The sequence below is a fragment of the Prunus avium genome, chromosome 3 (genome assembly GCF_965620075.1).
Source record: "Prunus avium chromosome 3, drPruAviu1.hap1.1, whole genome shotgun sequence".
NCBI lineage: Eukaryota > Viridiplantae > Streptophyta > Magnoliopsida > Rosales > Rosaceae > Prunus > Prunus avium.
In genome coordinates this window covers 6,561,311-6,578,085 of record NC_142286.1, presented here as the reverse complement: position 1 = coordinate 6,578,085, position 16,775 = coordinate 6,561,311, and the positions used below count along the sequence as shown (strand labels likewise).

General features: G+C 38.9%; 1 protein-coding gene across 1 annotated transcript; it reads right to left on the bottom strand.

Annotated features, from left to right (window-relative positions):
* Positions 1-13,570: 13,570 nt before the first annotated feature.
* On the bottom strand, positions 13,571-16,170 carry LOC110748806 (translocase of chloroplast 34-like). The gene is made up of 4 exons (XM_088249851.1): positions 16,047-16,170; positions 15,246-15,359; positions 15,023-15,130; positions 13,571-14,928 (listed from the first exon to the last, which is right to left on the bottom strand). Exons 2-4 carry the CDS (start codon positions 15,342-15,344, stop codon positions 14,887-14,889), a joined length of 249 nt encoding a protein of 82 aa, XP_088105977.1. The 5' UTR covers positions 15,345-15,359; positions 16,047-16,170; the 3' UTR covers positions 13,571-14,886.
* Positions 16,171-16,775: the final 605 nt, after the last annotated feature.

The following is a 16,775-nucleotide window of genomic DNA, read 5'->3' as shown; positions in this document are numbered from 1 at the left end:
TGAGGAGTGTCAGACTGCTATAAAAAGCTTGAAAAGGGAGAGGTCAAGGATAGTGGAGGTGAATCGACACCAGCTAGAAGTATTGCGGGACGAGAATAAAAACCTATCAAAAATGGTAGAGTTGTACTCTCGCGACATGCGAAAACAGCTGAAGGACCTAGACCGACCGGGTAAACGCAAACAAGCAGATCGCGAGAGTAGTTACGCTCAAGCTAAGATTGCGATCTTTGGGAGCTCAAGTGATGAGCCCCAAGAAGCTGTGCGTGAAGCCCCGGAAGAGGACAACCAGAGGGCCAAACTCAAAGCTCCAATGGTCGAGACACCAAGCACCGAGAAGAAATGATTTCCTACTGCATTATTGTTGTTTTTATTTTATTTTGTTGTTTTTGTATTTTCGTTATTTTGTTTCGGAAATAAAAGAGTAAGGTTGCAGAAAGAAAAAGAAAAAGAAAAAGAAAAAGAAAACACACTTCCCAACTAAAATAAAACAAAGACGACAAACGGAAAAGAAAACACATTTCCCTAACTAAAATAAGACAAAGATGATAGCCGAAAGGGAAAGGCAAAAACACAAAGCACTAGAAAATGAAAGTAACGGGCAAAAACATTAAACACCAGAAAACACGGAGGAAAAAAAAAAAAGAAAAGTAAAGTAAAGGTGCTCCCCCTTGAAGCGATTAGGTCGAGCATGCCCGGGAAATCCGAAATGGTGTTGGCTCTCTCTCATCAGCATATGTCTATTTAAACCACACCTCTGCAAGCGGAAGATACCCAGCATTTCTTCCTGCAACTCAAGGAAAAACATCAAAAAATCCAGAAACAGAAAAAAAATGGCATCCTCATGCACTCACCTTGATGATCTCAACCTTGAGCTCTCACTTGCACCACCGAATGCCCAGACAAGGGCTCCTCCAAACACTGTCTTTCCAAACTCTACATATCATCACGGTACGGCCTCAAACTTTGCTGAGATAATACCGAACTTTTCTGAGGCAATGCCGAACAGAGCAGCGCTGCTGGGAGGCATGATTGGTAACAAGCTCACACCGACAGATCATCTGCATGTGGCACAGAGGTCTGACAAGGCAGCGGTGGAGGAGTCCCACAATTTAACTGTACTCCACGCGGTCTCGGCTACCAATTTGGGCATGCGATTGCTGGCGAGAACACGGGAGTGTGCCGCAATGAGCGAGGAAATAGCTTCCTTGAAGGCTATGGTGGCAGACTTGCAGAAGCGGCTCTATTGTGCCAATCAGCACGTGGAAGCACTGCAGAGAAAAAATGAGGACCATGTGGAGCTGCTGCAGATTCTGCAAGTAAGAGAAAACAGAGGCATGCTGTTCGGTTCATTTTTACACATGACTTTTCATGTTATTCACCCACTATTTTGAGTTAGTTTTTGACATTTTATAGCTTTTTACTTCCTTTTTGTGTTTTCTTAGATTTTACCTTGGTTAGATTGAAAATGAGCTAAAAGTGCACTACTTGTTATAATTTCTGTTTTTGTTCATTTTCGTAGGTCAACTTCTTGGCCTGGGATCAGCATGCTCTGGTGCTCGGATGAGGTCATGATCTTCATGAGACTTGTTCCAATGGATGTTAACTACAACATATCCAAATTTGAGCTCCATTGGAAAAGTATTGCCTATCCAACCAATCCAGCATGTTACCACAGCTCTGGAAATCCGGAATTGGCCAGCTTTTACCTCCTTTGTGTCATCTTGATTCTTCTTGTTACCATAACTCTTGGTAACAAGAAATTACCTTTGTAAATGAGATATTTTCTGAAGCATTTGGCATCTTTGTGAAGTCAAGACTTCATCATGGCAAAGGGGACAAGGGCAAAGGCTTTAAGGAAAGTATGAGTTTTATATTATATTTGTGAGCTGGAAATTGATGGGCAATGGAAAGTTAATTGCAATCTGAAGTTGGGGAGCTTTTTGAACGTGGGGAAGGAAGTCATTGAGAGATTACACAGAGGAGAGCAGATTTTGGAGAGCTTGGAGCTTGGAGAAGGCCAAGGTGCAGCCAAGCTAAGTGGAGAAGAAGACTTCCACCATTGAAGACTTCAAGCTTTCATCATTTCCAAATCTGTAAACTCTTTCTAGTTATATTTCGAATTTGTGTTTGAAATGATTATGAGGAACTAAACTCCATAGCTAGGGCTTAGGTTGAAGCCCTAAACATGATTACCTTATTGTTTTGATGCTTGAGTGTATGAATTTCTAGATATTGTTGATGAATTCCAATTCACCAAATTAATCTATCCTTGATGTGTGTTTTTCCTTGGTTGGCCATCTTTGAAAGCATGCTTCTTGAGATTGTTGGGATTATGTGTATCTTCATGTTTTCCTAAGCAATAAATGGATGGAGTAAGAACCATCCATGTGAATTGGTTTCTTGAATACCTAATGTAAACACCATGCTATTAGGATTCTTGTGATGTTCATATTCTCTTTGAACTTAATGGGTTCTCCTTGTAATTGAATCGAAGTACGAACCATACATAGGTTCGGTTATGGGGAGGGCACAAGTATTGTAGCACGAACCATGCACTTTACGTATATTAGAGAGAATCAATGCGTCTTGAGCCACGACCCATGGTCTTGATTGCGAACATTTTCATCAACAAGTTTAGAGTTCATCACTTGAGTATCCATGAACATAGGTAGAATTGTTTAGGGTGGATTCCGAAACCCTAGTGTTTGTTACTTGGTACTTTCACATTTTGATAATTCATCTCTGCCATTCTCATTTAAATTCAAAGTCCATTTACTTTCATGCAATAGAATTAGGTCACTTGAACCAAACCAAAACCCTCCCCCCCCCCCCCCCCCAATGTGTGTGTGAGTTGTGTGTTTGTTACATTGTGTGTCTTGTTTACTGAATTCTGTTTATTTTCGTAACTGTTTTGGACTTTTGGTCCGCGCTGTGTTCTTGCATTTTCTGTGCTGAATCCAACCGTATAAAGAACTTGAATTTTGGACGTACGGTTGGAAAGTTATAGGCAAAACACTGGACAGAGGTCGAAACTGAAAAACAGAGAAAACGAATCTGCCCAAAAACGACCGGTCGCTTTTACCTGAAGACCGGTCGCTTTTCACGTCAAAATTTGAGTTTCGACTCTGCCCAAAAACGACCGGTCGCTTCTGCCTCACGACCGGTCGCTTTAGCACTGTTCATAGGTGATAAAAGGGTGATAAAAAGTGCTGTTTGTGTTTTTCTTTAGTTTTCTTGTGTTGTTTTATTTCTTTTACACTTCTTTACTCATTTCTAGTTTCCCTATTTCATTTGTGCATTTGTGGTGTGTTAATTAAGTGTTCTCTTTGTACTCAAATTAGAACTTATAGGAAGCCGACAAGTTCTTCGTGGGATCGACCCCGTACTTACATAATCTATACTTCATTAGATTCGTGCACTTGCGGGTATTTTTAATTGGTTGTTTGCACATTAATTTGTGTCCTTTTAGGAATGCAACAATTTTTGGCGCCGTTGCCGGGGAACTGGCACGGCTGCTTATCTGTTTTGTTTGAGTATGTTTAGAGTACTTAGTTTTATTTTTGTTTATTGATTGTTGTTTCGTTTTATCTTGATTTGTTTTTGTTTCTTCTTCTTACAGGAACATCCAAGGAGTCACCTCCACCATCACCAGTGGCAGCCGCAACTAAAATTGTGGAACTTACTATGCAAGAATACTCCAATAAATTTGGGATGGAGGAAGCAAATGCTTTTGGCTCATTTCAGAATGAGTTGACTATGAATGAATATTTCCAACAAACATACAATCCGGAGTGGAGAAATCATTCGAACTTCTGGTGGACCGACAATCCAAATTTTCGACAAGGGTCATATCAACCATATCAAGGCCAACATAATACTTGTCCACCTTATGGTCAACCCCAATATTATAATCCACCACCACTTAGTCAATCTCACCAACCACCTCAAGGACCAACTTTGGAAGAAATTGTTGCTTCAATGGTTAGAAACACAGATAATTTCATCATGCAGAGGAATGACACCCACATGCAGAGGAATGATACCCACATGCAAAAAATGAATAAGGCCATTGCCAATCTAGAAAATCAAGTGGGGCAAATTGCTACAGCTTTGAGTCAAAGGGAAGTTGGGATGATGCCTAACCAAACAGTGATACCAACCGGGCATGAGCATGTTCAAGCAGTTACCTTGAGAACTGGTAAGGTAAATGGTGAGGTTGATAATTCTGAAAATCTAATTAAAATTGATGATGAGATGCAGGTTGAGCAAGTGACTGAGCCTAAGGAAAAGGATGAAATCAACATGAAGGAAAATAAACAAGCTGCTTCTCCATCCGAATGGATCCCAAAGCATGAACTTGCGAGAAGGGCAAGAAAGGAAAAGGTATGTCGTGAACCTACTGATGAAGATATCTCACGTGCTCCTTTTCCTCACAGGTTGATGGGTTCTAAAAAAATTCAACATGCCAAGGACATATTGGAAACTTGTAGGAAGGTGCAAGTCAACATTCCCCTCTTGGAGGATCTTTGTACCAACAAGAAGAACTTCAAAGATGATGAAACAGTTGCACTAACGGAAGAGGTTTCTGTTGTTTTGCAAAGGAAGCTCCCTCCCAAATTGAAAGATCCAGGAAGTTTTACAATTCCTTGCATTATTGGAGATAAATTGTTTGAAAAAGCTTTACTTGATCTAGGTGCTTCAATTAATCTAATGCCTTATTCTGCTTTTGAAGTACTAGAGGAAGACAAGCTGAACATCCATGTTCCAAGTACCAACCATATGTTCAATGTCATTCCTTCTACTCAAGTGAGAAGGCCACCCGATCCTAAATATGTGCCTCCTCCATCTAATCCACGTATTGAAGAGCGCTTAAAATTGCTTTTGAAATCTGCTCATGCGCATAAAAAGAAAAGAATACGAAATGGGTTGATTAGATGGCAAAGAGATTTGAAGAAACTTCATGTTCGGCACAAAGAGGCGATTGAGCCAAAACCCCCCGAGTGACCATGGTATGTTGGAAGTCCGGCAAAAGACTTTAAACTTAGCGCTTCTTGGGAGGCAACCCAAGGTGAAGAGAAGAAGTTTGTTGTCATCCTAATCGCTTCAAAGTGGAGTGTCTCTTGACTCAAACTTTCTTTTATTTTATTTTATTTTATTTTATTTTTTTTGAGTTAGGGTTACATTTTTCCAACCAAGGTAATTAAGATTTTCTTGTTGTTTCTCTTTGTTTTTCTTACTTTTGCTTTCTTTTACTTGTTTGTGTTTCTAACTTGTTTTTCTTTGTTTTTTTTCTTTATTGTAGTTTGTGGTTGTTTATTTTCTTTTTGTTCATCCCAATCTTTCTATATGGCATTGTTTAATTTTAAATCTCCATCAGTTATAAACAGTGTTTCATATAAGTTTGGGAAGTGTTTTCAATTCATTAATGCACAATCAGAACTTGGGCGTGAATACTTCTTCTTTTCATAACATGTGATTACATAAACACTAGTGAAAATGCGTACATTAAATTCCTAATCACATGTTCTTTGTTGCATTCTGCGCCACCAGAGGCTTCTGCTAATTGCCTCTGTCTGTTCTTGCTTGTAGAATCTGCAGCAGCTCTACATGATCTTCGTTCCTTTTCTGCAGCATCTCTACATGCTGGTTGGCACTGTAGAGCCGCTTCTGCAGGTCTGCCACCAGAGCTTTCAGGGCCGCCACCTCCTCACTCAGTGCCCCGCACTCTCGTGTTCTCGCCAGTAGGCGCATGCCCAAATTTGTGGCCGAGACCGCATTGAGCACGGTTAGATTGTGGGACTCGTCCACTGCCATCTGGTCAGACCTCTGCGCCACATGCAGATGATCTGCAACTGTAAGTCTGCTGACAGTCATGCCCTCCGGCAATACTGCCCTACGCGGCACCACCTCAGAGAAGTTTGAGGCTGAGCCATGGTGGTATGAGGAGTTTGGGAAGATAGGGTTTGGAGGAGCCCGTATCTGGGCATTTGGTGGTGCCAGCGACAACTCAAGGTTAAGGTCATCAACAAGCATATCTGGGGATGCCATTGATTTTTCTGTCTGGGCTTTTTGATGGTTTTTCTTGAGTTTGCAGGTTGAAATCCAGGATGCTCCTTCTTTCAACCGAGAAGTGGTTTAAATAGCCATATGCTCATAAGGGAGCCGACACCACTTTGCATTTCCTGCGCAATTTGCGGTTGCGTCCGGTTAAAAGGGGAAGCATTTCTACTTTCGCTTTGCTTTCTTTTCCTCCCTGTTTTCTGGTGCATTATGTTTTGATTTCTTTTCAGTTTGTCGTTTTTGTTTTATTTCAGTTGGGGAAGTGTGATTTGTGTCTTTTTCGTTTGTCGCATTCCTTTTATTCCGGTTTGGGGAAGTGCGTTTTGTTTTTCTTCTTTGTCTTTTGCAACTTTCTTTTCTTTTTATTTCCGGAAACGAGAAATTTAAAATTTAAAATAAAATAAAATAAAATAAAATACACGGAAAGGGCAAAGACAACTAGGCACACCACTAATACATTAGAAATTATTCTTTCACAGTGCTCGGTGTCTCGGCCATTGGACCTTTGAGCTTAGCCCTATGGCTATCCTCTTCCGGGGCTTCACGCACAGCCTCTTGGGGCTCATCACTCGAGCTCCCAAAGATCGCACTCTTAGCTTGAGCGTACCTACTCTCGCGATCTGTTTTCTTGCGTTTACCCGGTTGGTCCAGGTCCTCCAGCTGCTTTCTCATGTCATGGGCGTAAACACTTACCATCTTTGAGAGATTTTTGTTCTCTTCCCGCAACGCCTCCAGCTGGTGTCGATTCACCTCCACTATCCTTGCCCTTTCCCTTTTTAAGCTTTTAATAATACTCTGGCATTCTTCCACCATACTTCGCTCCGCCGCCAACTGACCTCTCAGCACCTCCACCTCATGGGACTTCGCAAGTAGGCGATGACCCACACTTGCGACTGTTGCGGTGCTTTGCACGCTTAGTGCCAGAGCATCGCTCACGACCCGGTTGTCATCCCTTGATCCCAGCACCCGTATATCCTTGGGAGTTACTAGATTTCTAGCAACTCCAAGGGCAACATCGTTGTCCAGTAGTATCGAGTCGTTCACTGTCACGTGCCCCCGTGCAGAGGCAAAGTAGGGCATCCACACTGGTGCCACTGCTTGGCCCCGAGTCTGAGTCGGTGGAGCTAGGTTGAGATCCAGCGAGAATGGGTAGGAAGAAGCCATTTGAACTTTCTTTTCTTTTGTTCTTTCTTTCCTCTGTTGTGTGTTTCTACGTTTGTGTGTTTTTCCCCAACTCTTTCTCTTCTTCTTTTATAGAGTTAGTTTTTACGTAACCCTAGCCACTGCGCTTCTGCGTTTTGCGCGGCCCTTACGGCCTATCCCCTTAGGTCACCTCACCTGGTCCCCAACCCCTTTAATTACAGTTCCGCCTTTCAGCGTTTTTGAGAAACGAAAGTCGTCACGCCTTCCTATGAAGCCAATAATTCTGGCTTGGGACCGTGAGAGAGACCTCTGCTTGTCGACACGTCTCTCACTTTGTTTCCCGTGACTCACAGGTGTCGAGACTTCAGGGCCCACTTTTTCTATTTTACTGAGTCCTCGCTCTTTGTGCTTCTGACTTGGTTTCTTTGTTTTATTTACTTTCTTCGCTTTTGGGCTTTCGTTTGGGTTGGGCTTTCATTTGGTTTATGCGTTTCATTGGGTTGGATTTCTGCATGTGTAAGACTGTTGTTAGGGCTTACTGTTTTATTTGTTTCTGTTTGGTTTCGTTTTTGTTTTTGTTTTTGCAACCGTGTTGTAGTTGTTTTTTCGTGTTTGTTCTTGTATTTAACTGCTTTATTCCCTTTAATTTTTGTTATAACGTTGTTGATGCCTGAATTCTTTAACATTGAGGACAATGTTTATTTCTAAGTTTGGGAAGGGATAGCAAGTCTTTTTCGTTTCGCTTAAATTCTTGCTTTAATTTGTTCTGTTTTCTTTTCAGTTTTGAGTCTTTGTGTTTTCAAGTCACTTTCCGGACATATATGATGAGATTGTGATGAATGTTTAAATGACTTGATTGAAAATGCTCTAAAAAAAAAAAATTAAAAAATTTGTTATTCACTAAATGGCATCGTTCTAGCATGATATGTTTGAAACCCTCTACGCACTTGCCATTTGTTTCATAATTCTCCAGTTGAGGGACTTGCATGATCCAAAGAATTGTATCAAGCATGAATTAGACTTGTATAACCATATAATGTGAGCTTTGAGCCTTGTGCTTCAATTCATGAGTGTTATACACATATTCCACTTTTCTTGTCATCTGAGTTGTTGTTTGATCTCATTATTCATTGATTTGGTTGAGCACTTAAAAGTCACTCATTCTTGTGCAATTTGATTACATGACATTTGAGAAATGATATTAAGGCCCTCTTTGGACCGTTTGTGCCTTTCAAGCTAACCCTATGCATGCTTAAGCATGATTTTTCATTGTTAACCACCTTGAGCCTATATGTATGCCTTTTCTTTCAAGTAACCAGTTATTACTTCTAGCCTTAGCCTGAAAAACAAGAATTTACCTTTCTAAGGAACTCGTGAGCTTTAATTTAGATGTGTTTTTCATGCTAAGTTTGGGAAGGGTTATTACTTTCAAAAAAAAAAAAAAAAAAAAAAAAAAAAAAAGAATACTTCACTAAAAGGGTGAAAGAAAAGAGAAAAGTTGTGGTTAAGTGGCAATGGTCTCAAATTCAATTCCATGTTTCTTGGTTGTTCGAATGGAAGGAAGGAGTGTGAATCATAATTAGTGGAGGTATAAGGCTTTGTGGTCTAATTGATCACATACAAAAAAAATTTGAATGAAAATCTCAAGCGTGATGTTTCAAAGTCTTTTAGTCAACGATTATATGCTCTTACATTGTGAGTTCCTTGGACTTTGTTGTATCCATATCCTTCATTTCTTACTCACCTTACACCCTTAGCCCCATTACAACCTATAATAAAGACCTAAATTGATCCTAAATGTCATGTAGTTGATTTGCACACATTCTTCAGCTTTTAAGTGTTTAGCATCCTTCTTGAGATCATATTCATGCATGTTTTTCATCTTGCTAATTTTGAGTTAAGTCCCTTATGGTTTAACTCTATTCTCATATTTACTATTGAGTGATGCATTGTAACCCTCTTCCGAGTGATTCATTTGTGAGAGGACAACTTTGGTGAGATTTGAAGTTACATTTGTGCTTGGTATGATTTTTGAAGTTGTGTGAAAACTGAAATTGGAGAATGAGTTTCATTTGGCCATCACACTACTACACTTGAGCATGTTGTGTTCTGAACTTTGCCGCCTTGTGACTAATGTCTAAACTGAGTTTTTCTTGTGAAAACTTTTGAGTCGTTTGCATGAGTCGCTCTCTCTTTGGAAAGTGTTCGGAAAGTTTGTTTCGAGTCTTGTTTTAGTTTCTGTTTTGCTCGAGGACTAGCAAAAGATAAGTTTGGGAAGTTTGTTCGGTTCATTTTTACACATGACTTTTCATGTTATTCACCCACTATTTTGAGTTAGTTTTTGACATTTTATAGCTTTTTACTTCCTTTTTGTGTTTTCTTAGATTTTACCTTGGTTAGATTGAAAATGAGCTAAAAGTGCACTACTTGTTATAATTTCTGTTTTTGTTCATTTTCGTAGGTCAACTTCTTGGCCTGGGATCAGCATGCTCTGGTACTCGGATGAGGTCATGATCTTCATGAGACTTGTTCCAATGGATGTTAACTACAACATATCCAAATTTGAGCTCCATTGGACAAGTATTGCCTATCCAACCAATACAACATATCCATCGGTCGCTTTTACCTGACGACCGGTCGCTTTTCACGTCAAAATTTGAGTTTCGACTCTGCCCAAAAACGACCGGTCGCTTCTGCCTCACGACCGGTCGCTTTAGCACTGTTCATAGGTGATAAAAGGGTGATAAAAAGTGCTGTTTGTGTTTTTCTTTAGTTTTCTTGTGTTGTTTTATTTCTTTTACACTTCTTTACTCATTTCTAGTTTCCCTATTTCATTTGTGCATTTGTGGTGTGTTAATTAAGTGTTCTCTTTGTACTCAAATTAGAACTTATAGGAAGCCGACAAGTTCTTCGTGGGATCGACCCCGTACTTACATAATCTATACTTCATTAGATTCGTGCACTTGCGGGTATTTTTAATTGGTTGTTTGCACATTAATTTGTGTCCTTTTAGGAATGCAACACATGCCATGAAGATGAAGATGAAGATGAAGAAGTTGTTTTTATTTTTAATTGTTTTTTTTTGTTTTGTTTTGTTTTGTTTTTGTTTTTTTTTTGTTTTTTGTTTTTATGCAATGTTTGAAATATAAAAAAAATGTTTTAACACTCAGAAATAAACTAACTAACCATACCACGTAAATAAATAAATAAACTAACATAACAAAACAAAAACAGAAACAAAACAAAAACAAAGACTCAACAGAAAAGAAAACAAAGAAAATAAAGAAAACTTAATTTAAAAAACACACAATATACAAGCAACTCACGGATGACCAGTTAAGGGCCTCAGAAAACACAGCCAGGGGATCCGGGAAGGTTGGAGGGGTCACAATGGTCCCGCTTAAAACCCAAACTTCTTAGACACCGAAGGTGTCGCCTAAAGAACTCCTAGACACTGTATTAACGGAAGTGCTCACTGGGGTTACCATAAGTCGGCTCATATGAAAAATCCTTTTTTTAAAATTTAAAATTTATTTTATTTTATTTAAATTTTTATAAAAAAGAAACAGAAATTTAAAATAATAACAAGTAAAGAGAAAGGATTGAAATGCTCCCCCTTGAAGCGATTAGGTCGAGCGTGATGCATTTGGAGGTCGCGACTTCTCCCACTACTCCACACTTCCTATCTTTGAAGTTGCCATCTCTCTCCATTTTTATTGAGCTATTTACATTGCTAAAACAAACACACACAAAAACTTGAAACGGAATTAAAAGGATTAGGAAATAAAAACTAAAAACTAAAAATGAAAGGGAAAAATCAACACAAGTCCAATTCCATGCTTCAAAGCAACAAGCACCAATGGGTTGTGTAAGCTGGGACTTAAACCCAGTTCTCTTGCTTGTTGGGCAATTGTCCTTTTCTGTTGGACTACAAACACAATTTGTCCATTAACGTCATTAACTTTAAAACAAGAAATTGTCTAGAAAAACATGAAACTGAAAAATAAAAATAAAACAAGGGAAAAGAAATAGAACCAAACTATGTTGCCATTCCCCGGCAACGGCGCCAAAAACTTGTTGCGTAGATACAGCTGCACCGAAATGGATTCAGCTGCATCCTTAACTTGTGATACTCGCAAGTGCACGAGCCGTTCGGTAGTATAGCGTATGTAAGTGCGAGGTCGATCCCACAAGGATTGGTGATTGAATGATCCCATTCATTTTCCCTACACAAAACAGAAATGAAAAAGAAAGGAAATAAATAAAACAAGGAAGAAATAACTCAAGCAAATAAGTTCCCAAGTTCAATTAGATTAATGGATTGGTTCTAGCTAAAGTATGATTAAGCCATGGTGTGTGGTCATAACCTTGTGTTCCTAATTCCCTAATTTGATCATTTGTTGTCTAACCTAAAATTAAGCATTAGGAACCCATTAAGCATAGAAGAACAATTTAAACAACCAAGCATGTATCTAATCCCTGTTGTCGAATGTCCATACATACTCTTCCTATTCATAGTTCAATTCGAATTAAAGCATGGTGTATACTCTTAATTCAAACCAAGATAGCTAACATGCAAGCCTAAATGGTGATCAATCATTCAAACTAGCATATTAACTTATAAGCATAATGAATAAGAACAAAAACCATAATTGAAACTTGGAAACTAATTCAACTTGAAAACTTAAGAAAAGAATTTACATTACAAAGAAAAACAAACTACAACTAAGAAGCAAAAGGAAAGCTAGAATTGAGAACTAGAAAGCAAAATTAAGAGAATTTGAGGGAGAGAAGGGAAGGGAGCTCTAGAGAAGTGTTTGAGAGCTCCCCCCCTTGGGGTGTGTTTACAAGCTTAGAGAACTTCCCTATTTATAGGCCTAGGGGAAGTGAAAATCTGAATTCAATATGGCTAATGCATACAACACTTGTTTTATAAAATCTGAAATGGTTGATGCACTTGTATTAGAAAATCTAAATTGGTTGATGCACTTCACCAATAGATCCCACCAGCAGCCCTAGCTCATCTTCATGTCACCATGACCAAGCTTCCAACCAGAAATGATAGCTCATACCTAGCTCACCATGACCAAGCATCCAACCAGCACATGCTGAGGTCAGCATGACCAGCAACTTCAAGGGCTTACAACTTGGGCTTCTCTTAATCAAATTAGGACTTTAAGCACTCCAAATTGAAGTTCAGAATGTCTTCTTTCCAGCCATATATCATTTGGGCCAATCCAAGGTCGGAGGAGGAAGTTAAGGCCAAAACAAATTGCTAACTCATTTTGCGCGCTGATAAAATCCATCCTGAGCATGGCTCTGTGTTTGCTAGGTAAAAGACTCCATATTTATCCAATGGGGCTGAATTTTGGATATGTTATAGTACACACCCATTGGAACAACTGTCATGAAGAATGCGGCCTCATCCGAGCTGTGTAGGTTGCTGAAACAAAGCTTGCAATATGACCTACGAAACTGGACTGGCAGGGGGCTGTAGCCAAAATTGAGTTTGTCTTTAAGCTCTTCTTCCCTTCATCCAAATTAGGCCTTAACATGCTTGAATTGCATGAATTATGCTCTCTTGCTCTATTTGCCTACAAAACACACAAAGGGAGGCAAATAACTTAGAAATCTAAGAAACTAAGCAAAAGAAGTAAGTAAATAGGGCATGTATATGTATGAAATTATGAGCTTAACAGGTGTGTATCTAAGGATAGTTTGGAAAGAAAGTGAGGTTTTCTTAGAAATTGTGAAAATTTGAATTAGAAGTTGAGATGAACTTAAAATATGGGGTGAACAAAGAGAAGTGCGGGATTTAAGTAGAAAAACTCAAGAAATATATATGATTAGATCAATGAATTGATGGATAAAAATGAAATCCATATGTAAAAAAAGAATAGTTTCTTTTCAAAATGGATATGTGGTCACATTTGAGTGGAAGATGCATCAACTGACATGGTACAGCCGTATTATATAATTTCTCGCATCATGAAGTACAAACTAGTGAGTAAGTACCAATTACATTTAGTTTTTTTTTTAATTATTTAAATACAAGCTATATTGAGGGAGGGGGGAAAATTGAACTTAGAAGATACATCGGATAAATACTCCTAACAATTTCTAATTAATATTTTAATTTAGTGATATATTTCTTCATAATGTCAAAAGATCTCCCATGTTAAAAAAAATATTAATAATAAATTAAAAAATTAAAACAAAAACAAAAACAAAAAAAAACTAGTGGGGTAAGTGCGGTTTTCTAATAATAGCCGCTAGATTCAATGAATGGCTGGGATTTGGGCTTGAAAAGCCAAACTGTTTTCGCCAAGAAGCATCTTTTTTTTTTTTTTTTGGTTACAAGGCAGGCCGAAGCCAGAAAAGAAAAAAAGCTAACAAGGCACAGCCCTACTTTGGGCTCTTCCTAGATCATCATCCAGCAACAAGCTTGAGAGGGAGACAGGAGCAGACTCATAGATATGAAGTCCCAAGGGTAACTCGTACCCCAAGTTAGCAAGGTGATCAGCTGCTCTGTTTTGCTCCCTGTAGATATGAGAGACATTGCATCTCCAATCACGGTTAAGTAACAACTTGCAGTCTTCAATCAGACAAAAAAGAGGATGAGAATGGTTACAAGCCTTAGCAATCAGAGAGACAACAGACAAAGAATCACATTCAATATCAAGGGACCTAATGCCCTTGGCCCAAGCCATTTGCAGACCTCTAAAGAGACTCCATAGCTCAGCCTCAATAATATTTCCAATCCCAATATTTGCAGAGAACCCACAGATCCATGCTCCATTAGAGTCCCTTAGCAAACCACCAGCACAAATCTTCCAAGAACCTGTTTTACAGCTGCCATCCACATTCAATTTGAAGTTGCCAAGACTAGGAAGACTCCAATGGACTTGGATGACCTCTCTAGTAGGCTTAGCATTAACCACAATATTGGCATCAAGCCATTCACTAGAGAAATGCAGAATAGTGTGATGGGGGTTGGGAGGAGGCTCATATCCAGAGTTAAAAATAGAGTTACATCTCCATTTCCAACAATGCCAAATAGAAGCAGTAAAAACAAGAGTCCAAGGAAGGTTGCCGTAGAACATAATCTTGCTCTTAAGGTTGATTCTTAGCCAATCAAAAAAGGGTAAGGAGAAAGAGTGAAGAACATCAAAAGGAACCTTTATGTAATTCCATACCTTAAGAGCAACTCTACAACCTCTGAAAACGTGATCCATAGTCTCAGGAAGGGAGAGGCATTTGTGGCAGTTAGGATCAGTTGTCATCAATCTCTTCTCCCTTTGAACATTGGTAAGGATTTTGCCATGCCCAATTAGCCAAACAAAGTTTTTTAACTATTGCTTTGCCAAGAAGCAAGAAGCATCTTGCTTTGCCTTCCCTCAGTGGGTCTTTCCTTGTTTTCACTATTGCTTCATAATTCCCACTCTTTTGCTTTATTCTTGTGCGAAAATAGGATTTGCTTTTCCTATTTTCCAACATACTCCTTTGTTTTGTCAAACGGATTTTTTTTGGAATTTTCCAAAAACGAACTGGTGCGAGCCAATTGAGAATCACCACTCAGAAGTAGACTGATTTGGGGAAGAAAAGAAATGGGTTCTTCAGTTGGTGGGATGGATCAAGAAATGACCAAATGAAAGGTTGTGTTTTAGTACCAATCCCAACCATTCATTGAGCATCAGATCCCATCACAGCTCTTGTTCCTTCAGACTAGACAAAAACAATAAAAAACATTCCAAGTGTATTTACAAAGGCAAGGTGAAGAAACCACTCAAATCAGACTAAAACGAGAGCAAGAGCACACCTGAAAAGGACTTATAGAAACAGCCCTTTCACCAATGAGTGAATTGACAGTGGATGATTTTCCAACTCCACCTTTCCCCATCACAAGAATGGTCAAACTGTTCACATTCTACACCCACACCACACAAGAATAAACAAAGTTAAAATAGAATTACAACAAAATAAAACATTGAATTATAAAATAAGAATAAAGTATGTAATTAACATAGCAAAGAAAAAGGAACCTCTTGCTTCAGTTTTCCCAGCAATTCAAGCAACTTAGTCTGGGTGGCAGGTGCGAAGCTATTTATTCCAGCCCATTCTCTAATTATCTGGGATGCCATGGCTCAATTTCCAAACTAGCTCTCTGTAAATAAAAAGAAAACAAAATTAAATACTGTAACAAACACGTTTTTTTGTTTTTGCTTTTTTGTTTTAAGGTACATTAGAGTATTTCAGGTTGCAGATAGAGAAAGTGAGTATTTTGAAAAGAAAAAAAAAAACCCTAATGCAGAATGGTGGAGGAGAGAACTTACTGACCCTTCAATTCCCAAAACAACTAAGTAAGTTAAAAGGCTAAGTCTTATCCCTTAATTCGATTTTAGCAAAAGGATTTTAGTGGCTGTAAACTTTTGGGGTTCAAAACAGTCATCACCGAAATTGAATAACAATTTTATCAACAAGTTCTCAAATTGTTTTGCATTGGTTCCAACCCCAGTCATCGCCACAACCAATGAACACAATTTGCAGTTAGCTTGAAAGTATTAAAATGATGAGAAGCTCTTTTATGAAGCAATTCCGGCAAAGGACTTGCATATTCTATCGAGGGTTAAACAACCTAGGACATTCCTTGTAAACCCACATAAATTGAAAATCAGAAAAACCCACCAAAGCACCAAATCCAAACGCAATTTACACAGAAACCCAGATATCATAATCGAACATGCTGTCTGTGGTTGAGATGGGGTGATGAGTTTTAGGGCTGAAAGCAATGCAAAAATTGAAATTTAAAGCAAAACCCTGTAAAAGATAGAGACTTTACTTACCCGTTTGTTTGTGCTACGACGTGGGAGCCAGAGATAGAGAGAAACGAGCAAGGGAGAGCGAGAACAAGAGAGGCTTAGGGCGGTAAGGATAAGTCAAGTACCTTGTTGCACACTTGCAATTTGCAATTTTTAGATAAAGAAATATTTATAAAAGAAAAAAAAGGAAAGAGTAACGTAATATTTGTCGTTTCCTAAAATTCTATTGTCGTTCGTTGGGCTTCTTTTTTTTTGTTTTTTTGGTATGAACCACGAGGTGGTTCTGGATGGGCTCCAATTATGGGTGGCACCTTTAAGTCTTAACCACAACCCAGACTAATCCCCGATCACACCGGATCGGCCCGTAAGGGGTAAAGTGCTGGCCAAAGTGGTGACTCCATACGAGAGCAGGGATCAAACCCCTGACCTCTCTTAAGGAATGAGAGTGCCGAACCACTCACACCAACCACCTTGGTTCATTTTTTTCTTTTTTAGGTTGGATGGATGGAATTATTATTCTCTTAACTCTTTATTTCTACGTGAATGAATGGCTTTTGGTCAAGAAAACAGAACCAATAAGGTCTTGGTTTTGATTGCTTTGTGTGTTTACTCCTTAATAGGATTTTTGGTTGGGGTTTACATCTTGATATTGTTTCCAATCATTTGCAGTTTGGCAATTAAATTTGTAATTAATAGGAGGGGGAATTGAACTTTGATGTAAAGGTCGTGGCCAATTGACCTAACTTACATCTA

Excerpts from the sequence above, each read along its gene's own strand:
- LOC110748806 (XM_088249851.1), bottom strand. The coding sequence starts at position 15,344 with ATGGCATCCCAGATAATTAGAGAATGGGCTGGAATAAATAGCTTCGCA. Across the intron at positions 15,131-15,245 it reads TGGGAAAACTGAAGCAAGAG|AATGTGAACAGTTTGACCAT; the intron begins GTTCCTTTTTCT and ends GTGTGGGTGTAG. Across the intron at positions 14,929-15,022 it reads TTTCTATAAGTCCTTTTCAG|TCTGAAGGAACAAGAGCTGT; the intron begins GTGTGCTCTTGC and ends GTTTTTGTCTAG.